General features: G+C 49.6%; 1 protein-coding gene and 1 long non-coding RNA gene across 2 annotated transcripts in view; one reads left to right on the plus strand and one right to left on the minus strand.

Annotated features, from left to right (window-relative positions):
* LOC144164836 (uncharacterized) overlaps nt 1-26,022 on the minus strand; it is a 204,038-nt gene that overhangs the window by 82,684 nt on the left and 95,332 nt on the right. The gene's annotated exons all lie outside the window — the stretch shown is intronic.
* On the plus strand, nt 9,638-14,679 carry LOC144174130 (uncharacterized). The gene is made up of 3 exons (XM_077702605.1): nt 9,638-9,887; nt 11,674-11,857; nt 14,241-14,679. The coding sequence occupies exons 1-3, from the start codon at nt 9,638-9,640 to the stop codon at nt 14,677-14,679; spliced, it is 873 nt and encodes a 290-aa protein (XP_077558731.1).

Below are 26,022 nucleotides of genomic sequence, written 5' to 3' on the forward strand. Positions count from 1 at the left end.
GCGTACAGCTTTCGGCCGTGCACCTCCATGGGCCACTGGCGGCGGTTCAATCGGGGCCACATTTTGGGCAGCGCGCTCTGCTTTGGCCTTTGCCTCCCTCTTTGCCAAAAGCCGGTCCACCAGGTCGTGGTCCGGCTCGGGTTCAGGCGACGACAAGTCACGGGACGGGCTCTCCCGGTACAGCCACTGCGGCGTGGCGGCGCCTCTGGGGCCCTGAGGCGGAGCGCAGTCGTAGCCTCGCGGCGGGGTCGACGCAGGCGGCGGTGCATATGGCGGAACGGGGTTGAACGGCGTCGGCCCCCGCACCAGGAGTGGTTGCGGAAACCAGGTCGGGCCCCCCATGTAGGACAGGCCTGCAAGCAGCTGCTCGCGCGAGAAGTGCGGGACGAAGACCCTCGGGGGTATGCCGTAGAAGGCGCTGGGTCTGATCCACAAGGGAAGCGGCGGGGCAGGCATTCCGGTCACGCCATCGTACGCCGTGTACTCCGTGGGGAGGGTTGGTCCCGGCGTCCAGGGGAAAGAGGGAGGAAGGCCCATCGCCTTCTGCACGCTGGCTATGCCACCACTCGATTCAGGATCCATGGCGTAGCGGAGGTCCTCGAGGGGGTGCCTAGGTGGAGCCGGCATAAATCCCCCAGACAGCCCGCGCATCGGCCCGGCGAAGTTGTTTGCAGGAGCCCCGCCGAAGAATCCGGGAGCCCCGGCCGCGTTCGGTGGCATCCCGCCGCCGAAGAACCCCTCGGCCGCAGCTGCGCCGCCGAATTCTCCGGGAAGATCCTCCACTTCAAAAGGCACCTGGCCACCACTGCCGCCGGTGGCCATATCTGCGGAGGCTGATGCCAAACGGGTCCAGCCGGCGATGGAACGCGCTGCCCTTCGACTGGAACGGCGACTGCTCTCGTAGAGGTCGAAGCAGCAAATGCGCCCGTGGCCTCGCGCTGTGCTGGCACGCGCTGTGCTGGCACTTCGCCTCTTCTTCGTCACTCGGGCGCACAACTGACTTTCTTTGCTTTCTTTCCCGTGTGGTACGTCGGAAGTTTTATCTATATTTCTTTTACAGAGCTTTTATAGCTTCATCAAGCTGTTCGTGTCGTTCCCTTTCGTTTACGACTGGTTTGACTGCATGTTAACCAGTATTCTCAATTAGTGGGTAATATATTTGGGAAAAAGGATTAGCGTAATTTCCTCCCCAGAGTGCGTAGCCCAATGCTTCTAACGCAAGCTCTATAAATATAAGCGGCTGAATGGTGATGATGACCAAGGTCTCTATGCTTCAGGGAAGCAATATGTGCGGCCGTTCCCGGGGGCCTGAGACTGCGATACTTCGCGATTTTGGTGTGTTAATACTACCCACAATAAAATGTTTTTTCACATTTGGTTCCTCCGTCGCCTGCTATCCTTAGCACTGCTTTTATCCCCATGAATTCTTCCACTCTGATTTGTAATGAACCTATCCAAGGAGTGAACCATGAACTCAGACTCGTGCACTCTCTGTGTATTCCTCTGTTTGTTGAGTGTCCTGACACCAATCTATTAACTTAGATTTGGGCTCTTCGCTAATCTAAACCAAGAACAGATTGTTCACCTTGAAGAACAGTACCTGCGGATCATTGTAAGACCTCTACGCTCGCTCGGCGTTTTTCGCGCACCTTCACTCCCTTGATTAATTTGTGGACGGTCACGCGTGAACGAGCCTTTCACTTGTTGCAAGCACGTTTAGTACTACAATGGAGAATGAGCGGGTGAATCAGGGATCTACTTTTCCGAAACGCACGCATGGAGGCAGTACGTAGGTATTCCCGCGTTTTGATAATCGTCTGAAAGGAATTTATTATATAGCCCTTTAATTGCATGATCCATCTACAGAGAAGTGGGAAAAACTAAAAACGCATTTTATCCTAAGCCATACCTGTCTTATGAAAGTAAGAGTATTCACAGCGACGTGGTTCGCTTAGACCTGAGGAGGATAACGGGATGGAGCAATCTGGTCCATGGGGCGCGCTCTGCTTTCTCCACAAGTCAACCCAATTTTTATGATGGCCATGCTCAAAGCCAAGAGCCATCCTGCCTATGCTCGCCATTGCCCTTTCTTCTCACCTAAAGCACACAACAACCACCGCACTATTTGGAACAAGCGGAGCCCCCAACCTTAAAGTTTCGTAAGTGTTTTTTTTTTCTGCGATAAGGAAACCACTGCAGCCAAGATTCGCAAATGAAACCTCCGGCGTTGATCCCTACTGCGTTAGACCCCGCCGTCAATGAATTTCGCGGTATATACGTAGCACCTTCGCTGAATTATGATATGTACGTCCAAAAAGATCAGACCGAATCTAAAATTCTTGTCAGCCACTCTGCTTCCGCTGCGCATGCGACATTCAGAAGGAAGTCACAACGGTCACAGTCAAAGAGCTTTTGTTAAAAGGACCCAGAAAAGCTTTGTAAAGGTGGCAATCAAATGCATTCAGGTGGTAGAACACATAACGGAGGATTTTTGAGCCAAGTGTGAGCCCCATACGTTGTACGGATAATTTGTAAACAATTTTTGAAGATCGCCTTTCTCAGCCGATCAGCGCGCCGCCGCAGCGAGCCGACCGCGGCTGACGCAACGGCGACCGCGGCTGACGCAACGGCGATCGCGGCTGACGCAACGGCGAGGCGCCCCCCTGATTCGGCCGATCGTCGGTCGCCGGCAACGTCACTGCCATTGGCTTCCGGTTGCTCTTCCTCCTTCCTGCGAATCCCGAAGCAAAGGCGGGTCTCTCAGCGATTGACGCGTGCCTATAGCACAGGAATGTAGCTAGCGAAGAACGGAAGTCGAGCGTCGCGATGTCACATGGCTATTCCCAGTGTTTCCAGCTGCTTTGAAAGACGCAGAGAGGGAGGAGGAATTGATAGGCAAGGGGGAGAGGTGCGCTTAATTGCTTCTGGCAGCTAATACTAAATGTAGATAAATAATTCCAACGGCATTGCATCGCTATATTGGTACTACGCGACAAGAAAGGCCTTTTGTAACTTTTACAAAAGGCTTTTCTGGGTCGCTTTAAGATTGCTCATGCAGGAAAAATGTCCTCAGCTGACAATTGGCTCACGAACAGAAGTAAATCGGTGAATCTCGCGGTGATTGTAAAGTCGCCCCTTGTCAGAAAATCTTCCATTTGAAAGGTATTCTACGCATTTTGATGGGGAGGAAAATTTTTGGGGACAGTAGGGAAGATTTTCGTTGTAGCCGAAGGAAGCTCAGAAACCCTTCAAGAAGCTCTTTTTTTTCGACGCATGTTTCTGCAATGTGTGTATACGCTCCAGTAAACAAGGAAACTGAAACTCTAACAGAAAAATAGTCATATCATTCATTTGAATACCTCAAAACTGAAAAAAGATAATTAACAAAGAAAAGCAATATTGTAAATGTCTCACAAAAATAAAAATACGAGGCAAAAAAAAAGAAAAAGACCTGGACCCAGCCAATCCCCCTTCGCGAGTGCGAGCCACTACATAAGGTGAAGAAGAAGAAGAAGGATAAGAAGAAGAAGCAGAAGAAGAAGAAGAAGAAGAAGAAGAAGAAGAAGAAGAAGAATCAAATTTACGATTAGCTCAAACGATTTCTTATTCACCTGCCGACGGTTCTCCTCTATAAGGGGAAGGTACTTAGAAAGCACATGTAACCGGCTAAACATCCCACTGTCTGCTACACTGATTTTGTCATTCGGGGCGAAAGAACTGGGATTCTGCCACTGGGATCTTTGCCGTGCGTTACACTGATTCATCCTAGATCAGGCCGTCTGCCGGATTAGATATCGTTGGGCCCTGCTGGATTCCCCTGTCAAGCCTATGCGCGCCTAGCTCACTGCTTCACCTGCACCACATTGTTTCTTCGTGATTCTTACTTCCAATTTTCATTCAATGGTGTTCGTTTTTACTCTTTTTATTTCTTTATACAATCTTCTTACCTTAATTTCTCTAGTCATCTACTGCCTAATATTTAAATATTTTTCTTTCCCTACAGAATTTACATAATTTCTTCCGCAAAGGCGCCCATTTCCTGGCCAATTCCCCTGAGTGGGTATGAGCCATTTCACTGGTACCACTACCACCACCTACGGTATCGTAAGTTTGTCGTTTTTGTCTTGCTGAGAAGTGACCGCTTGGCGTTAAAAATCCGAGCGACTTCTACGCACCTGCATACTCTGGGTGTACAACGAGGGACCTTTCCTCACAGAACACTCGACATATCCGATTCAGGTAGCGAAACGATTACTTCCAAGGAATACTTGCAAGGGGACGGCTGGGCTTTCCGCCCGAGCTCAGCGGTTACCTTGAGCACTGTGACGTCCTTGCGGGAACTCGTCGCGTCTCTGACTAAAAGTTGGTTTCAGCGTCTCTCAGCCTCGGTGACTGCGTGCCCCGTCACCAGATTTGGCGGATGGATGCGAGCCGGCCAACCGACAGCGTCAGTGTCTCGGACCGCGTTGAAGGATGCGCTGTACCCGCCGTGTCACTGCCCCACTACGATGGGATGAGTCTCGCTGGAGCCCGCTTTCAAGAAAGGTGAGCTCCACCTAATGACACAGTGTTAAAGTTTATGTTTGTCGGGTAGGGTGGAACGTTAATTCGCCATGTGCGATGGCATTAGCGTGCGTGAGGCGAGATGTGAGAACCTCTTACAGCAGTTTTTTTCGTGCCGTGAGTTGCGCGCAGATTTTAGTCCGGCCCGTGTATGACCCGTTTGTCGGGCATGGCGAATGGCCCCAGGTTTTTTACCAGGTGGTTGGGCCCCCCGCCAGAGCAGAAGGTGTGAGCGATGCGTTCAGTTGGAATTTCGCTCGCCTCCTCACGAGGGAGAGTGCGTAAACTGACGTTTTGGGCGTTTTGAGGAGCGTCTAGCTGCCGCGTGCTCCAGATTATATGGTTGCCATGCTTTTATGTGTCAGACGTTTGCACGTCGCGTCGGGGCCTGACCCCGACGGCATTCGAGGCCACGGATCAGGCTAAATAAGCGTGCCTTCATTTACTGTTCCAAAGGTGTGGACAGAGGTTAACTTAGGTGAATGTGTTTGGCGCGATCGAATTGAGAGTTCAGAAATGGCAGCCTTGAAACTAGTTAAAGAAGCTTAGTAGTAATTAGAGCATAATATGTATATCAGGCTTCTTGGTGACTCGTCGACTTCCTATAGCGGGTCCTGTTTTAGTTCTAGTAGATTCTCTTTTGACCCATTCTTGGCAATCTACAATTGCCAAAGTGACATAAGTTATTTTTATTTTATCTCAAAAAACCCCTGAAGGCCCTTGGGGAGGGTATTACACAGGGTAGGGGGGTTACACAGGTGTCACAAAAAATACAACAAGAACAAAATAAACACAGAGCTAAAAACGGCAAAAAATGTACATCACTAGAGTGGAAACAAATCAAAAAACATTCGGTAGAACAATAAAAACAGCTATTGGTACAGTAACTAGAACAAACTACACAGATTATAACCACGTGTAATATTAGCACATATCATTTGACAACGCAAGAACTGAGTGAAAGGAGGCACTGAAATGATGCATATTATATATTGATATTTTTGCTCAAAGCATTAGTACATTTCATGGTATTCGGTTCAGTAACAATGTTTGATGGTAGATTATTCCAATCTATTGTGGTACGAGGAACAAATGATTCGGCAAAAGCAACGGTACGACATGTGATGCGTTTGATTTTGCATGAATGATCTCGACGCGGAAAAATCGCTGCGGGTTCACAGATAAATTCGTTACGAAAGGATACATGGTAGTACAGTTTATGAAATAATGTTAAGCGAAATATGTTCGATTTCGAGTTCAGCACGATAAGGGTTCGAGTTCAGCACGATTTTTTAATCCGGTTACGCTGGTATAGGGTGAGTAATCAGAAAACATGAAGCGGACAGCACGGTTTTGTAAGGCTTCTAAGTCATTTATTAAATATGCCTGATGAGGGTCCCAAATGGCAGCCGCGTACTCTAGTTTAGGGCGTATTAGTGTAATATATGTCAACTTTCGCTAACGCGCGAGGGCATGTCTGAGGTTACGTTTGAGGAAACCAAGCGAACGGTTAGCAGACGCGTGGATATGGTTACGGTGATTATTCCATGTCAAGTTACTGGTTAGACGTACGCCAAGGTATTTATAGGTGGAAGTTTTGTCCACGAGGCTGTCGGTTAATATATAGGATGCTGAATTTTGGGAGGCGTGATTGATAAATGACACTAGTTTTGTTTTAGCAAGGTTTAGAGGCATTAGCCAAGTTGAGCACCACGTGTTTATAGCATTAAGGTCAGATTGAAGAATGTCGTGGTCATGGTGAGATTGAATTTTGCGGCATAATACGCAGTCATCCGCAAATAGTCTGATGCTAGATTTCCGCAGTCTGGTAGATCATTAATATAAACTAGAAAAAGCAAGGGCCCGAGCACACTTCCCTGAGGGACACCAGATGGTACGGGGTCTAGAGATGAGTTGCGATTGTCGACTGATGTAAATTGAATCCTCTTAGAAAGAAAGTCCTTTATTCATGTTATAACAGCAGGGTCGATGTTCAGTACCGTAAGCTTGTGAATAAGTCGATGGTGAGGAACACGATCAAATGCTTTTGAAACGTCTAGGAAAATTGCGTGAACTTTAATTCCAGCGTCTACAGATGAATGTAATTCGTGAATAAAGCCAGCTAGTTGGGTGTCACATGAAAAGCCTTTACGAAAACCGTGCTGATGCGGAAAAATAAGATTATGTTTTTCGAGGTAGTTAATGATCTGGGAGTGTATAATCTGCTCGATGAGTTTGCATATGGTACTGGTTAGTGAAATGGGGCGATAGTTCAGGGGTGAGGTACGATCACCAGATTTGAAAAACGGAACAACCTTCGCCACCTTCCAGTAATGGGGTATAACGCCGGTGGTTAGAGACTTTTGGAATAGGGCGGATAATATTGGGAAGATGGTTTGTGCTACATTTTTTAGAATAGTTTTATTAAACCAGTGTTGTCAGCGGAAGAAGCAATCGTCTTTCAACTTCAAATTTATTCAGAAAAGTACAAGAGTGTATTAACATTGGGGGAATTTACTGGAGGAGGTCCCAAGGTTTCAGAACCGCAGGCGGGACCTCCCATGCTAGATGTTTTGGCGATAACAAGTTGTGAGCACAATACAACCAGTATATATAGCATACGTTATACAAATGTTATAAAACGTCGTGTAAGAATGGGATATTAAAGAAAATACAACACATTGTGGAAAAAACAGGAAAATTGTAATCGATTGACAACAGAACACGCAGGGAAAGATGTCACACAAGAAAAATATTTTAGAAGTTACTGGTGAGTAGCTAAGAACATTTTGAATTTTCTTTTAAAGGGTTGAAGCGAGCTAACTATCTTTATTTCCAGTGGTACGTCATTCCAAAAAGAAACAGCAGAAAAAAATTCGACTAAATTTGCCATAATTAGTTCTTACATTGGGCAATAACAAGTTCTGACGGGAGTAAAATCTAGTGCAATTAGGGTTGGTTAACATGTGGCGAGGGAAAATGTCAAGATCTAGGAGGCTATGCAGCACTTCAAACAACAGAACTCCAACGCTATACAAATACATCTTTGGCAAAGGTAATATATTAAGTTGAGTAAAGATAGGAAGAGATGGTGACATTTTTGGGGAAAACATTATTATACGCATTGCTCGGTTTTGAAGGTTTTCTAATGCTGAAAGGTGATTTTTATACGATCGTCCCCACGATGTGATGCAGTAGTTCAAGTGGCTATGAATAAATGCATAATATAAATCCAACAGAGTTTTCGTACTGAAGTACAGTATAGCTCTAAGAAGAGCTCGAATGCCAAATGATATCTTTTTGCAAATTGGGCAGATATGGCATTGGAACCTTAGGTGAGTGTCAACAATAACACCTAAAAAGGGTGTTTGGTTCCGCAGTAGAATGGGATTGTGACATAAATGGTGGCAAGGATTTATTTGAAAATTTTTATTCGGGGAGTGAAATACCATTAGGGACGATTGGGATAGATGGGATTGTGACCTATATGGGGGCAAGGATTTATTTGCAACTTTTTATTCGGGGAGGGAAATACCATTGGGATCGGGGAGTGAAATACCATTAGATAACTAATCTTGAGATTAGTCAGTAGAGAATATATGCCAGCCTCGGTTATAGCTATTTCTGGCATAAACGCATCAGTGCAACTGCATGCCTGTGGGTGGAAAGATTCAACTGCAAATACTAAGGAAAATGTTTTGTTCAGTAGTTCCGAACAGTCACTGCCGGTTATTATTACACCATTCTGATCAGTAAACACGATGTCGGGGTTATGCTTGGGATTGATGACACGCCAGAAACGCCGAGGATTATTTGTGTTAGCATGGACGATAAATCACGATGGAAAAACTGTAAGCGCGTGGTTTTGAGCAATTTTTGATATTTTCTGTCACATTCCTTATACCGATGCCAGGAAACAGTTAATTTATTTTTAGAGCTTGCCTGAATAATCTATTCTTCTTGTTGTTTAGGCGGCGAAGTTTCTGTGAAAACCAAGGAGCAGTATTATCGGATTTTATAGAGACGACCAGGATGTACTGACCTCTCAGATTAGTGAGAGCGTTTTTCAGTAGTAACCAGTTTTCTTCGACAGTCCGTGACAAGTTATCTGTTAGAAAGTCAATGGCAAAAAGTGATAGTTTGTGGTTAATACGATCGAAATTAGCTTTTTTGTAACATCGAATGAGCTTGCTAAATGGTTGCCGTTTGATAAAAGGAGGAACTATGCGACCGGCTAACCCGTCATGATCGGATAAACCATTAAGATGTGTTATATCAGAGCATATATCTGCGTTGTTAGTCCGTACTAAGTCAAGAATATCCGAGCAGTGGGTTGAACGCCGTGCTGGGCTTGTAACTAATCGGGTGAGGTTGAAATCAAGACAACATTGTAGAAACGCATTAGACTAGTATGGTGTGCTATAAGTTAATTGATTAGACCACGCTATGTCAGGGAAATTAAAATCCCCCAAAATTATGTTTGACTGCGGAAACCGACGAGCAAGTTCGGCAAGAATACGATAAACTTCTGCAGTGAAACAATGTGTACAATCTGGAGGGCGATAAAAAACGCTAACAATTATATTACTGGATTTGAATTTTAAAGAAATTACTACACATTCCAGAAAAGTGCTGATGATCACTGGCACAACCAACTTACAGCAAGAAGGACACCGCCACCCCGGCGGTTTTGCCTATCGCAACAAAAAATATTGAAGCCTGATTAACAAATAAATATGCCATTGCTAGGAATAGAATCATTTAACCAAGTTTCAGTTAAAGCTATAATAAGTGCCATTCACTTCAGTAACCACTTCTCCAAGCCTAAAACAACATTCCTATATTGTTATGGATTAATTAGACACATATTATATCTAGAGAGAAGGGCAATCCCCTAAGGGCTGTGAGATAGAGAGATGGGCTGGGGAAGAGGAAGATGAAGACGAAGGAGGAGATCGCGCGACTGACTGGTTCGGGACGGATGATTAAACCTGTTACTGTGTTCGTGTTAACCGGTGTGTACTTGTGAATAGTTACCCGTAGCATTTTTGGTGGCAGCGGTGGGATAGACATAATGACCCGCCGTCAAGCTCGAGCCATCGCCGAGATGCCGTCCCTTCTTGCCGCGCCTGCATCCAGCATCGAGGAGTCCCCTGAGAGGCAGAGCCGCGCGACTACAAGCCAAGATGGCGGCCTGTTCTTGCCACAAGGAGTTAGATCGGCGAGTGACCCATCCGCATCGCTTCCCGTGAATGGTCTCCCGTCCAGCAGTCCGGCCGCCGCCCAATACATCCAGCGTGTCGACGACGGGGCCCACGCTACAGGTCAGGATCTGCGCGAGCCTCATATTCAACCGACGGCAAGCCCCAACGTTGTCTCTGATTCTGCTGCAAGGAGCGAAGCATATTCGGGCATTTGGCAGCTTCGTCGACTGCCTGGACCGCCATAACTGCGCCATCGACGAAAAGATGAGCTCAATCACTGAGATTGCCGCCTGGTTAGCGGATGCCAATGGTCGAATAGCTGACCTGTCCAATCGTATGGCACTCGTGGAATCGTCGTATCGGCCGGTTGCCCCGGACCTGACTGCGCCCGTTGTACCTTCCACGCATGTTGTACCGCAGGTGGCAACTCAGCACCAGTGTGTGCCACTTCGTCCACCTGTTTTTGATGGCTCTACCTCGTGGGCAGCCTTCCGTATTCACTTTGAGTCGGTGTGTTCTGGTGGTTCGTGTTCTGGTGGCACAGCTACGCCCTCCTGCCTCTGATGTATTGGAATACGTGTCGGAATACACGAGACTCGACTAGCGCTGCTTGATTACGGCCATGGAATACCGCTTTGTCGACGTCCGTTTCCAGCAGCTACATTTCGCCGAGCTGAAGCGTGTGCGACCGCAAGGTATGATTTTTGAGGACCTCGCGAATCGCGTGGAGAGCCTAACGCACAAGGCACTCGCTGGTTCTCTGAACACCACAAAAGATCTCATTGGCACCGGAGCACTTGTTGACGCCCTGGAGAACCACAACGTTTAGCGTTTTGGGCTCTCGCTCGGCCGATGACTGTCCGTGCGGCTCTTGGATTGGCGCTCGAAGCTTCAGCTGTGAAATCTCCTGCTGCACAGCAAGTTGAGCCCATCGCTTCGACTTCCAACTGTCGGCTACCTTACGCCGGGGTTCGGCAGCCTTCTCCTGCCAGTGAACCTGTGTGGTGCCCCAGGTCACTATGCGCGTGATTGTGACCGCCGAGCAGATTCTCTGTCTAGCCGACCGGAAAACGCCAGCGGGGCTCGTCGAGGGCCGGAACCCGCGTAACTTACCAAGCCCCTCGCCTGTCGCCAGAGGTTACTTCGGGGCGTACGGACTCGGATGTACCAGAAATGGCCAAGGTCAGCGAAACAACTACAGACGAGGTAAACCCTGTAGTGTTGTCAATGCCCACTGTGGCTGCGGGAGTGCCGGACAAAACTACCGTTCGGGCGAAGGTTTCCCACGATGCACCTTACGTGTGTCTCGACGTGGTCGTGCTGGGCTAATCACTAAAGGCTCTAGTGGACACGGGGGCTACCGTCAACATTTTGGACCGTTCGGTCATCCCTCATGTGCCTCACTTAGTCCAGTCCGCATCCACGACACGGTTGCTTGCCTTCAACGGAGCTATGATACAACCGATCGGTTATGCACTTCTGGATGTGAGGGTTCTCGGTAGGCTCCACCATGTTGAGTTCGTGGTATCCGAAAGCCCAATCTGGCCTGTAATCATCGGATGTGGCTGGTGCCAACAGGCTGGTGTCGAAATAACATTTTCGCCAAAGCCCAGCTGCATGCGCCTTGATGACATTACTGCTCGTGCAAAAGCTGCTGGTTGGTACTACCTGCTCGCAATTATGCTTGCTTTCGTTGTACGTCCATTAATGTGTATCTGTGCTAAATGGAAGGGTCTTCTCGATCATGTCTTCGTGGGGTTTGCTACACAAGAGGCACACGAATGTTATATCGGAGCGGCAGCAGCTGTTAGCACAGGTTTACCGCCAATGGCAGGGGCTGTGGTGGAAGCGCAAGCACAAGGCAACATGACTGAACACGTATTGTTTGAGCCAGTGGTTTGCGCAGCCCCATTTAAGCGAGTTGCCAGCAGACCAAGGCGGCAGCGGAGCACGACGACGACGCAGTGCTACCAGTGCCACAAGCTGGGACACTTTGCCCACGAGGGCTTCCAAGACGGAGCCGGCGGAGGAAGCAGGGGCCGAGACCTGGGCCCACGCGGCGTGGTCTGCGGTGGGGGCGGCCGTGGTGGCTATTACGGAAGGACGACACAATAGAGACCTGGGCCATGGCTGAACTTAGCGGGGACGATCACTTTACTCGCACGGTCTACACGATGATGATAACAATGGTAATGACTGGTTCATACCCGAGATTCAACACTCCCGCGCCCAGAACGTTCGTATCCGGCCACGAGTAGAAACGCTGTACGGACGCCGATAAATCAATCCACCATCCTAACAATTTGTTTTCCGGTCCATTATGTCAATCCTAATGAAGCCGCCAGTGAACGCTGTCCTTTTTTGTCTCCACCGGTGCATACACCGTCTCGCAGCTTTCACTACAGCCAAACGCCGCCAAGGTGCAGCAGCCGACATCCAAACTGGGCTCCAAGCCCACTGAGACGTGTCCAGTCGTTTGGTCGAGTACATATCCCGCTGAAGCTGCTGCTGTGAAAGTCTCAACGGTTCATTGCGCCTGCAGCTCTGATGCAACGAATCGGTCGGTGGATTCTGACTTGTCTTGTGCCTGTCTCGTGTTTGCGTTTGAGCGGTTTCCGATTCTGGCGAGCAAATTTTCCTGATGGGAATAAAGTCGGAATATGGCTCGGCTGCTTTGAGACCAGGCCTCAATGGCTGCTCGCTGTGACAAGAAAGGGTCATCAAGTGTGATTCAGAGTTTCCACCCTCAGCAACACGGAAGAACTCATATTGGCACTTAGGTGCACCCTCTTGGACTACTTCTACGAACGTAGCTAGCTGACTTCCAGGAAGGCCCTGTAAGGATTCATCCTTCATGAAGTCGGGAACAAAGATGTACTCAAACGGAAACTGCCTCATCTTTTTTGTCTTCCAGTTGAACGGAAGCAGCCGAGTCGTCCTTGTCTGTGGAACGCGTATCCTCGCGGTCTTCACCCTTGCCTTTTGTTGAGACACTCGAGGCTACCGCATTCTTAGGTCCCACCTGCATGTTCGTGTGTTCGGCCTTTTGGTATGAAGATTCCTGCGCTGCGACGATGTCTTGTTCCTGTACGGACACTTGAGGGGCGCTTGTGGACGAAATGCTCAGGGTATTGGTCTGTATCGTGTTCTCTCGTTCTCGCAGGGTCAAAAAGAGCTTCCGCTCGTCCCACGTCGCGTTGGACTGAACCGGTCTTTGCACTGCCGTCCTGGAGCAGTTCTGCGGACTAGCTCTTTGCGCACTGTTAGAAGTAGAGATTTCCGACGTCGCAATGTACGGGAAACGGCAGAATGGGTTCTTGCTAGGTTTTCGTCGCGTGGTGGACGTAAACGTCGAATCCTCTGGCCGCTGCATGTCGGACAAGACCGTGTGGTCATGGGACGTCACCTGGAAATGGTTCCCAAGCCTCTGCAGTTCATCCAGCCCACCTTTAACCGTGCTAACCTGCAGCGTTGGTGGGACAGCTTGCAAGGTTGGTGTATGTAAGTGCACGTGAGAGGGGGGTCGCCTCTGCGGGTTGCTGTGCGAACACTGTTGGACATAATGGTCAGTGGTCGAGGGAAATGTGGCCTGCTAGGAGTGGCGTTGGTGGTACCTCTCATGCCGGATGCCTTTGAGACCTTCAAGTCACTGCGGAGCCGGTTCTCGAAGCCAAGGCCTCGAAGTATACGCGCTCGACTTCCTCATGGTCAAGAATATCGATAATTTTCTGGTCTATCTTATACATTTTTATTTTATTTATTTATTTATTTCCAGGTACTGTTGGCCGATTGGGCCGTTACAGGGGTGGGGTAGAAAAATGACGTAACAACCGTCATGTCAAGCGTAAAGAAGAAATGCATAGCCGATACAAAATGAATACATCACTACACTACATTCTACAACTTACATGCTACATCACATACATCACAAAATACACTTCACAATATTACATCCTACAATGTACATGAGTCAAGTTACAGCAAATACATTCAAATTTACAACAGAACACAGGCGGATCAAGCAGATCAATGGTCGCTTGCAAGTCGTGCGGAGATAGAGACGGGGCTCCCAGAAGCTCATTAGCTGCCTCCAGCAGTCTAGATACGCGAAATATGCGTTGCGGCCGGCGCAGCTCATCCGTTCGACACTTACTGTCGGTCGTCACTGGACGGTCTGGGCCAGCCATGCCGACCTCCGGCTGAGGGCGGGGCTGATCAGCGGAAACAGTCAAACGAGCGGGGTTCTGCGAACCTCAAGCCGGAGGGGACGTCGGTGGTCTCCTTTGTCGCGTGCGGTCATCCTCCCGGGTTTAACGGCACCAGAAAATATTAACGGAAGAACGAGAGAAGCGAGACATGGGCTATGGCTGCCCTTAGCGGGGATGATCACTTTACTCGCACGTTCTACACGACGATGATGACAATGGTAATGACTGGTTCATACCCGAGATTCAACAGTGGCCGCATGGACTACAAGCCGCCCATCAGGAAGAGGTGCTACAAGTGCAACCGGGCAGGTCACTTTTCCAGGGACTGCAAGGAGGCTGAGGGCCGGTGTTACAGCTGCAACGGCACGGGCAACATCTCCAAGGATTGCAAGCATAAATTGGACGAGATATCGTGCTACAACTGCGGCAAGAGGGGCCACATTGCCCGCGGGTGTAAGGAGCAAGAGGAGACGTGCAACATCTGCCACCAGCTGGGCCACCTCACGCAGGACTGCCCCAACAGTGAGCGGAAGAACCGCGACTGCTACAACTGCGGCAACCTGCAGCATATCAGACGCGACTGCCCCGAGGCCGGCGGCAACGACCCTGTCGAGAACGTCTACTACCGCTGCAACAAGTGCGGGCACATAGCGCAAAACTGCCTTGCCGCGTGCGCTAGGCAGTCACCGCGAACATTGCCGTGAGCTGTTATCATAGGGGCCACCGTTATACAGGTCTGCTCTTCGGCCTTCTCACGCCCCTCCGGGGGAGGGGGGGGAAGAAAAATGCTACGGGCAACTATTCACAAGTACACACCGGTTAACAGGAACACAGTAAGAGGTTTAGTCATCCGTCCCGAACCAGTCAGTCGCGCGATGTCCTCCATCGTCTTCATCTTCCTCTTGCCCAGCCAATCTCTCTAACTATCTCACAGCCCTTAGGGGATTGCCCTTCTCTCTAGATATAATATGTGTCTAATTAATTCATAACAACATGCAATGGTGTTTGTGCAACATTGTGAAAATAGTGTGACGCCGCGAATATTTCTTATGTTGAACTGTCGGGTGAAGCTAATGCTGATAATCGTAGCACTGAGAATCATCGCCTCCTTTTTTATTATTCTTCTCGAACTAAGAGACCCCAGGACCTACGCTCGTCTAAATCATTCAACTGTGGCGTCTTTCAATGCGGGCGACTGAGCTGCGCACTTGAGGTAGTTTAGTGATGTCTAGACGCGGAAAGGTAAGCCTCGGACATGGTTTGATGAGGAGCACTAGTCCCCTTCGCGAACTAAAAACTGGGGCGGCTGCACCCTTTGCATGGGTGAGTGATAATTTCGGCCATAAGACTGCCCCATTGCCACATATAGCACCTTTATAGCACTGAAATATCTTAGTGTACAAAACAACAGTTCCACGACTGTTACGGCTACTTTGCTATTTTGTCTGGAGCATGCATGCATTATGGACTGCGTAAGAACACAATAGCCGAGCTTTCAGGCAACTGGACGTGCAGAAAAATCATCATGCGGGTGGCGCCGAAGCTCATAGGTCGACAGACGTTGCAGAAAAAAGTGCCGGATGTTATTTCTTCAATGAACAGCATGCTCGGGCCCCGTGTATTGGATGTGGGGGGAGGTGGATCGGAGCAGATTTTCAAGCGGGCCTTCCTTGGTCCCAAAAACGTACTTCCTTCCTTGATGCATGGGACTCTTATAATCACGAGCCTGAAGACGAAGTATGTATAGGCAAGTCGTTTCCACTGGTTCATACATGTCCACAGTGCTCAGCGGCGTAGAGGCGGTTATTGAGGACGGAAGGACAGAAGCTAGCGGGAGCCGGCACGCATGCTGGAGCGACCCCGGTGTGAGGACCACCGCAAGACGTGCTTCGGAGGCGTAGGCCCGAGACCGTGGCCAATAGGCACCCCCACCGGGCCGACCAGGGCATGTCATCTTGGCGCCGAGCCGTGGCCATACTTGGGCACCTCCGACCACCACCCCCGGCTTTGGTTCTTGCAGCCACCCCGGCATTCGTTCGCAGTACACGACGTCACACACACGGTGAGGCTCGGCAGCGTTCTTTTATTTAAAAACAACTCGCACTGCATTCTTTCTTGCGAAAATAGGGTGTCACACGTGGAGCTGCTCCCACAAAAATTTATTTATTTATTTATTTATTTATTTATTTATTTATTTATTTACAGATACCTCAAAGCAGCGATGGCGTAGAGGTAGAACACCCGCCTCGCGTGCAGAAGGACCGTGGTTTGAATCCCGGTGCCGGACAATTCCCACCGGATTAAAAAAAAATCCGCGCATTGATGGAATTGCACAAAGGGGCTTGGGGTGCGGCCTGACCCCGGCGACCATTGCCGGCAATGCACTCCCTCACCAGAGCAGGATTGGCCACCCTGGTGTAGTAACGGCCACAACCTCCCATGAATACGCCAATTAACCCTCGGCCCTCACTCCCCAACGGCTGCGAAGCAACTGACCACGGCGGCGGTCAGACCTGTGACGCAGCAGAGGGTGCTAAGAATCCCTGGATCCGGACAGGCCGCCAATGGAGTCTGAACCTGGCAACGTTTAACGCGCGAACCTTATCTAGCGAAACAAGTCTCGAGGTGTTGTTAGAGGAATTAGAGGGCATTAAATGGGATGTAATAGGGCTTAGTGAGGTTAGGAGGGCAGGAGAATCCTTTACGGTGCTGAGAAATGGACACGTCCTATGTTACCGTGGTCTAGAGGCGACATGAAGGACTTGAAAAATTATAGGCCGATTATTGTCAGTCAACTACAAGGTATTTACCAAGGTAATCGCTAACCGAATCTCTGCAACCTTAGATTTCAGTCAACCTAAAGAACAAGCAGGGTTCCGTAAAGGTTATTCAACAATGGACCATATTCACACGATCAATCAGGTGATAGAAAAGTGCGCTGAGTATACTGAACCCCTATATATAGCCTTCATAGATTATGAGAAAGCATTTGACTCGGTCGAAACCCTAGCAGTCATTGAGGCATTACGGAACCAGGGGGTAGATGAGCATTATGTAAGAATACTAGAGGATATCTACAATGGGTCTACGGCTACCATCACCCTCCATAGGGAGAGCAGCAAAATACCTATAAGGAAGGGTGTCAGACAAGGAGACACAATCTCTCCAATGTTATTCACAGCATGCTTACAAGAAGGTAAAATACAGGTAAAATACAAGTTTGCTTTACTCGGAAGATTTCGTGTTTTATCGGGCCCCCTGCGCATGTCCGGATACAAATGATGTTTTATTCACTGAGAAATCAATCAATTTAATTTAAAATTATTATTATTCCACTAAATCGTGTGTTTTCGTGGTCCGCAATGACATCACAGGAACCGACCGCTCTGCAGCCTGGGATCCCTTAATTCAAACGTCCGCCGTACAGGATGGAGACACATATACGCTAACGCCGCCATTTTGGGTCACTCGCTCTCCGCCCAAGCAAGTCATTGTATCAAAACCGCGATAAAATTATCGCCAGAACGCGGTTTAGAGGCGAAATTTGAATCATTTTGTCTGTTTCGCGTTGCTGAGTCTCGTGGCAAACTAAAAGAACAACGCGTTGAGAACGTTGACCCAGTTGCGGCGGCACGTAACCATTCAAAGGGTGTCAGTCCGTCCACCCTGTACGGCAGCGCTGGCATGGAGGGCCCTACGGCGGCGTCGCGCGTTTGTTTACGTTACTGAACCTAGATGGCGCCACCACACTGTAGCAAGCCGTATTTAAACCAGGCTTCTTTTTGTTATGAGAGAAAACAATGGTCTCGTAAAACATACTGTTCGCTCAACAAATATGGTCACGTAAGACACCATTAATTGCTTGCGTCAATCGGCAGTGTCGTCTGAGACAACCTCAGAGTCCCGCAGTGCTGTGCAGCTAAATCAAGCATAGTGCGCGCAGTACCAACAGCAGTACGCATCAGTACATCTATGTTTACTGTGCTTTCGTAACGTCCACTGCTTGTCCCACCATTCTTATTGCTTTAAAAAGAATATGCCCTAAATGTAAGCACAAATAGCTCGTTCTGCAAGCTTATAAGCTCAGCCTAATTTGCGTTTGCTTTTGCCGGCTTCCGTCAACCATAGAGCAGGCTGGTATGACATCATACGTTCTGTTGCGGGAAATGAGCGAGTGGGTCGCATGGCCATTCCCTTTTTTTCTAATTATATTGAGAGACGATGGAAAGCGTGACCTGTTTATTCGGACACTCGGACGAAAGACCCCATCAAGTGCTGATGATGATTATGTACAGGTGATGATGATGCCGGGGCCATGAGAGCTAGCACTGATAATAATGTACCGATTACGAGGAAATGTTCGTAACGTGTTGAAGAGCACAGGCTGTCTCACATAATTACCCCTCCGCGGCCGGAAGCGGCCACCTGGCCGCGGCTGATTGTTCTGTCCTGCGGTTGAACGGCTTGAGGCGAGACACGTGTACGATTTCAGTACCACGGCGGCGCCGATCTGACGACTGTTCAACTGGCGTCACACGGTAATTAACTGGCGAAGTCTGTTCTGTGATTTTGTATGTACCAAGAAAGCGATGAAGGAATTTCTCGCACAGACCGGGTACACGAACAGGGGTCCATAACAATACTTCATCACCTGGCCGAAATTGAACAGAGCGATGTGCGACGTCGTAGCGAGCTTTGCGTTCTTGTTGTTGACTTTCGGTTCGACTTCGCGCGAGTTCGCGGCAGTGGGCGAGCCGTGAAACGTACTGCTCCCGGGATGACATTTCAGAGGGGACAGGAGCATAGAAGAAAGTCGACTCGAAGGTAATAGAGGGAGAGCGGCCAAATACTAAGAAGAATGGTGAGTATCCAGTCGTTTTTTGCGTTGCAGTATTGTACGAAAAAGTCACAAATGGCAGGATGGTATCCCAGTTGCGATGATCAGGGCTGATGTACATCGAGAGCATGTCCGCGAGGGTTCGATGGAATCTCTCTGTTAATCCATTCGTCTGGGGATGGTAGCTGGACGTTGTCTTGTGCACGGTCTTGGAGGCACGCAGAAGCTCTTCGACTACAGCGGACAGAAAAGCCCTGCCGCGATCGCTGAGGAGGACGCGTGGCGCGCCATGGCGCAAAATAAGGTTGTGCAGTATAAAGTCAGCGACTTCAGCAGCCGTTCCAGAGCGAATGGGTGCTGTTTCAGCGTATCGTGTCAGATGGTCTACAGCCGTAACTATCCAACGGTATCCAGATGGCGTTGGAGGTAGTGGTCCGAACAAATCGATGCCGACGGTCCCGAAAGGCTCTGGCGGACAAGGGAGAAGTTGAAGTAGTCCGGCAGGAGGAGTAGTTGAGCGCTTGCGGTGCTGGCAGGAGGCGCACGAGCGAACGTATTTGGCAACAGAACTGAACAGGCCAGGCCAAAAGTAGAGACTACGTATTCGCTCGTACGTTTTTGCAAAACCAAGGTGCCCAGCGGTAGCTGCATCGTGGTAGGCTTCGAGAATAGGGCGCCGGAGTGTACGAGGCACAACGGGGACCCATTTTCTGCCATTTGGATGGTAATTTTGCCGGTAAAGAACGCCATGAAATAGTTTGAACTTACTGAGTTGGCGATGCGCACGGCTGTTAGGAGGTGTTAAACGACCGTCGAGATAATCAATGATGGGGCCACAATATGCGTCTGCGCGTTGCAGCGACGGCAAATCGACGCGTCCCTCAATGTTTGAGAAGATAACGGGGGCCAAACAAAGTGTGTTATCGGCAGGCTCCTGCGCATCGTAAGATGAAGAGGACAATGGGCAACGAGAGAGAGCATCGGCGTCCATGTGCTTCTTCCCTGACTTATACACCACGGAAAAATCGTACTGCTGGGGGCGGAGAACCCAGCGGCCAAGGCGTCCAGAAAGGTTTTTCATGGTGGACAACCAGCATAGCGCATGATGGTCGGTCACCACTGTAAAATGACGGCCATGAAGGTAAGGGCGAAATTTCTGAACAGCCCAAACGATGGCAAGGCACTCCTGTTCAGTTATGGTGTAATTCTCTACAGGTGTCAACGACCGGCTTGCGTAGGCGACGACCCTCTCCCGAAGTTTATCATCACTTTGGAGAAGAACACCGCCAATGCCATGGCCACTAGCATCCGTGTGGAGTATAGTGGGCTTTGTTTCGTCAAAGTGGCAGAGCACCGGAACAGACGTTAGGGCGGCTTTCAGATCGTCAAAAGCACGTTGACAGTCATCGGACCAAACGTACTGGGCGCCAGACTGTAGGAGATGGTTCAGTGGGGACGCAATGGTGGCAAAATTCCGGACAAAGCGGCGAAAATACGAAGCCAACCCGAGAAAACTACGGAGGTCTTTTTGTTGATGGGGACGAGGAAAGCTGACAACGGCAGCGATTTTCTCAGGATCGGGTCTGATGCCATCTTTACTAACGACATGGCCAAGCACCTTGATGGTTTTGGTAGCAAAGCGGCATTTTTTTTAGTTGAGTTGAAGTCCGGCGTTAGAAATGCATGTGAGTACCTCGTCCAGACGCTTAAGATGTTCTGTAAACGTCGACGAGAAGACAACGACGTCGTCCAGGTAGCAGAAACAGGTCTTCCATTTCAGTCCTCTGAGCACCGAATCCATCATGCGTTCAAATGTCGCCGGAGCGTTGCACAACCCGAATGGCATGACATTAAATTCGTATAGGCCATCGGGAGTTGCAAACGCGGTCTTTTCTTTGTCGGACTCATGCATCGGGATCTGCCAATAGCCAGAACGCAAGTCAAGGCTCGAAAAGTATTCGGCTCCTTGAAGGCAGTCCAGGGCGTCGTCTATGCGTGGCATGGGATATACATCCTTTCTGGTAATCTTGTTGAGGGCACGATAGTCAACGCAAAAGCGCACGTTGCCATCTTTCTTCTCGACCAGCACGACCGGGGACGACCAAGGACTACATGAAGGCCGGATAACATTGCGTTTCAGCATGTCAGCCACATTTTCCTCGATGACTTGCCTTTCTGATGAGGAGACGCGATACGGGCGACGGCGAACAATAGACGACCCTTCGGTTTCGATGCGATGCGTGGCCGTGGTTGTGTGGGGAAGAACGGTTGAGTAGGAGTCGAACGATGCACGGTGCTTATTTAAAAGCTCCAAGACTGATCATTTCTGTGACTCTGTGAGGTCCGGGCTGACGGTGACTGCAAGAGAAGGCTTCGAGGACGTAGTAGCTGAAGCCAGGCATGTAAGGGGACGGGAACGCGAAGGCAGAATGGTCACCTCGACATCGGAGACAGATGCAATTGTGGATCCTTGCGGAAGCAGAACGTCTTCTGCGGTGGTGTTTTGCACAGGTATAAGAGCTTGCCCTTCGCAAAAACGAACGAGACACGCGGCAACAGCAAGTCCACGGGAAAGGAGGCGGCTGCAGGGAACGACCAGGACATCACCGTCAAGTATAGTGCTAGCAGAAACTGAAAGGATGTGCTCACAACGGGAGGGTACGACGTGATCGGTCGTCAGCACCAAAGAAATCGGCTCTATCGGGGAAACAGTTGAATGATGAGTATCTGTGATGCTAATAGCAGGAGTTCGACAACAAATGACAGCGGACGTCGATCAAAGAAAGTCCCAGCCAAGAATTAGGTCGTATGGACACGTGGAGGGCACGGCACACTGGATATGATGACAAATTCCTTCAATGGAGACACGCACTGTACATAATGCAAAAGGATCGATGCGTGCCTCATTTGCACCACGTAATGAGGGACCCATAAACGGTGTTCTCACCTTGCGTAACCTTTTGCACAGATCAGCATGAATAATTGAGACGCTTGCAGCAGTGTCCACCAACGCTTCGATGCGGATGCCTTCGACGAATACACACAAAATGTTCGAGGGATGCTTTGGAGGAGTTTTTATCTTTTCCCTGTATGCAGTTTCCCCTCCAAAAACTGCATGGCTTAGTTTTCAGAGAGACGAGCGCTGTCGTGCACGACGGGGCGAAGCGGCGATACAGATCGGCGAAAAGGCGAAGGAGAGCGGCGTCGTTGATCACGTGAATTGCGCTGTATCCCAGGGGAATCGGCTGGGGGAGGAGTCTGGCGGGTCGGAGATTGGTAGCCTCGCTGGCGATATCCATAACGAGGGCTCGTTACGTCGCGCTCGTAGGTGTCGTAGCCACGCCGTTCATCCTTGGCGGTCCCCAAGGATGAACGGCGGGCTTGGCGGTCCCCACGTGCGATAGTAAGGCTGCGGCCAAATGGCATGGTTGATCGTTGCCACATATCCGGGCAGAGGCTGCGAGGTAACCGGGGCCATGGGCAGGGGCGGCCTTCCAGCAACTTCCGAATAGGACGGTACGGCATAAGGGGCGGCAAGATCAGGCACTGACCGACCAGGTACACAGGCAAGCTCCTCCTTGATTATCTGTCGAAGATTGGTGCTTGCTGAGTGGTGAGCAGGAGCAGAAACACACACGGAGGCTCGGCCGTCAAGCTCCTCCCGAATCAGCTGCCTTATAAGCACGCGAAGGTATTCGTCGCCTAAGCGCGTGGCCGATGTATCCTGCTGAATGCGGATCGACTGCAGATCGTCAAGACGTTGGCAAGTAGTGGTGACATCCGAGACGGCTCTTGGGTTCTGAAGGGCGAGCGCAGTGAAAGCGAACTGGTTAATACCTTTCAGTATCTGGCGTACGCGGTCCGACTCTGACATATCCTTGTTGACCTTCCGGCACAGTGAGAGAACATCTTCGATATAAGAGGTGTAGCTTTCGCACGGCTGTTGCACGCGCGCTTCCAGTTTCTTTTTCGCGTCCTCAGAGCGAGCTGCGGATGTCCCAAAAATCTTGCTGATCTCGGTTGTAAAGGTCGTCCAATCGGGTAGGCGCCCCGCGTTATTGCGGTACCACGTCTTCGCGATCTCGGTGAGGGAAAAGCCGACAGTCAGCCGTTTTAGCTTGTCGTCCCACCCGTTATATGCGCTGACCCTTTCAAAGTTCTCCAACCACTCTTCTACATCATCCCCACGAAGGCCAGCGAAGTCGGGCGGATCTCGCTGCCGGCTGATAAAACATTGCGGGGGAGGCGTAGTCGTGGCGCTGGCTGGATCGAGCGTCATGGGCATGGTCTCCTGAGGCAGACGGCGGCCCGAACGGAGCTCCAGGAGTGGCGCTGCAGAGGTAGACTGCGGGACCGAAAGGCACCCTCCCCCACTTGAGAGACGATGGAAAGCGTGACCGGTTTATTCGGACACTCGGACGAAAGACCCCATCAAGTGCTGATGATGATTATGTACAGGTGATGATGATGCCGGGGCCATGAGAGCTAGCACTGATGATAATGTACCGATTACGAGGAAATGTTCGTAACGTGTTGAAGAGCACAGGCTGTCTCACAATATAGCTTATTTGAGCGAGCTTTACGTTAAAACCGATGACAGCATGATTCTAACGAGGCCGTCTTTTGAATGAACCAAACATGTTTTGTCTTCATGGCTCCTTTAAAATGGCGCCAGAAGCCATAGTGGTGCGGGCTACAGCAGGCGACGGCGGAGTGAATTTTTTTCCTGTAGTTGATGAAGTATTTAATTTCGCAAAAATCTAGCATGTATGATTTTTTATAAAGGAACACTGCAAATATCACTTCTGTAATTATTTGTTGTCTTACATTTGCGTAATGTTTTGTTCTTCTTGAACAATGTTGACAGGTATGAACATTACATCGGACTGAGACGGGTAGATTTAGCTGTGACTATATAAGACCATTGCGCATGCCTTGTATTACTTTGGCCGGGTGGCTATATCGAGTAACACACAGACGGACAGACATACAGACAGACGAAAATTTCTGGGATTATGTAGCCCAAGAAAGACTGTCGTCTTTAAAAACGATATTGCCGTCGTTGCCTTCAGGGTCTCCGTTTGACGCCGCGTCCGCACGGTGTGTTAGTCTGCGGTGTTAAGTCCTCTTTCAGCTTCGGCCAAAATTGGAGTCGGCTGCGCTCAATTACAAAACGCGCACGTTATCGGCGGGCAACTTTTCAAATAAAATTGCATTTTTTATGAGCGCCTTTCTGAGTATCCTGGAAGTGGCGTAAACACTATACGTTTTTAGGGCTACGAAGTTAAATGGCGCAATGAGCGATCAAGGTGGCGTCCGGCGTTCGTAACAAAAAAAAAATGGCTGGCGATTGCGATACTCCCTAATGCGATAATTGGGCGCAGCTGTTTAGCTCTTTTGACTGCGCAAAATAGGTTGAGGCAAAGAATAGACCCTATGCAAAATGCGCCCCGACATCTCACGTCGACTCCGGTGACTAGGTACGCCATTTTGGTACGGTCGTTTGAAACCGAAACCAATTAGCAAAACATAGAAAGCGGGCATTGACCGCTCTTGGTGATGGACTACAATGCCGGAGCATTGCTTCGTGCCGCAGTGCACGCAATGCGGAAATACCGGTCCAAATGGAGAAAGGGTACGTGAAGTTCCACGCTCTCGAACGAACTTTCTGACGCGAACTATGCCAGCGCGAGCAACCTTTGTGACACGCTGGGCGCGGTGCGCTGGGAGCGAATATTTGTCGTTGGTTCGCTAAGCGCGGGATTCCGTAGTCGCTGTCTGGATGAAAAATACAGCTGCGTTGGAGTTCTGTGGTCCAGCCTTTGTATTCTAAATGAAGCCTGAGCGTGCGCCACCTTTTCATGCGACTGACAGCGGCGCTCGACCGGGAAAACAGTACCACACGTTGCCAAAATTAGGCTGTTTCTTCACTCATCCCTGTGGCGCTGCGCCCGCTTCATTTCATTGTTGAATGGTAACGCTTAGCCCCTACACGAGCCTTTATCTTACCTAGGGCTGTAAACAAACTTTTCTTGTCGCAATACGCCGTCACGGCGCGGTTGACAATTTCATCTTTGGCGGCCGCGCACGGTACGTTGCATTTAGCTGCGTGTCGTTGCAGTAGTGGCGTACACTGTTTTATGATGATCTAACGGTGGAAAATTTGAGCTTTTGCACTTGGTTCCCGATTTGCCGGGCTGAACGGTTCGTTGTTACGTCAAGTTAACTTGTTGCTCATTGTCATTTCAGCCACGATGTATTTACTGTCGAATATTTTGCGACTAAAATACACACTCACTCCTCTAGTTTGTCACATGCTGCATGCATGCCTCCGACGTAATGATAGTGGCCATTGACGTAGGTAGCTGAGTCAATTTTCAAGTTTTATTCAAAAAAAAGAAAAAAGAAAACGGCCAAAGTTGCATCAGGCCGCCGCGCATCAGCTTGAGTGCTTTTGCTTTTTTTTTGTATCCACAGTGAAAATCCCGGTAAATTAAACTACTTCGCTGATTTATAGCGCGTGCAGTATTGCAAACTGTGGATATAAATCGAACAAAGGGAAGCATTCGCGCAGCCTGCATGCCGCGATCTAGTAAACACGACGTTGCCCAGCCTCTGCGTGCTCGCGAGATGACCATGGCGTAATGTGGCATGAATGCTTGCTGGTAGCTCATTGGTGACCCTTCAGGTGCCATGCCAGTCCTAGTTTCTGTCACTGGGGGTGGGGGGGGGGGCAGAAAAAGTGGGGCAAAAAGCCCGATCCCAAGTCTACCAAGTTTTCTCCCAAGCGCCTGCACGGCACTTTGTTGCTGCTCGCATTGCTCGTGTACTCGACGTGCATCGAACCGACGCATTGGCAAGGAAAGGGAGGGGTAATTTTCTCGCGGGCGTCTCCTGTAAATGTCTTGGACGCTCGCTGGCTTAATGCCCTGCTGTCTCGGACGTCCCCACTGTTATGGCAGCTCAGTGCACGCAAGCTCCGGTGGCGCCTCTTAAAACCTTTGGCTTGCAAGAGGGCACTGCACCTTCCTTCGGGAACTGCACCTTCCTTCAATGCCCAGTAAGCGCGGTCAATCTCGACAAATTTACGTGAATCGTATGCGTATACGTAATGTACTTTTCGAGAAAATGAAGGCCACATACCTTGCATGTTTTGCCTATAGCTCTTTGTCCGCGCGGGGAATCACTCTTTTCCATTGGCTCATAAGGT

This window comes from Haemaphysalis longicornis, unplaced genomic scaffold (assembly GCF_048455015.1).
Source record: "Haemaphysalis longicornis isolate Haplotype H1 unplaced genomic scaffold, Haemaphysalis longicornis Haplotype H1 scaffold_1, whole genome shotgun sequence".
Lineage (NCBI taxonomy): Eukaryota > Metazoa > Arthropoda > Arachnida > Ixodida > Ixodidae > Haemaphysalis > Haemaphysalis longicornis.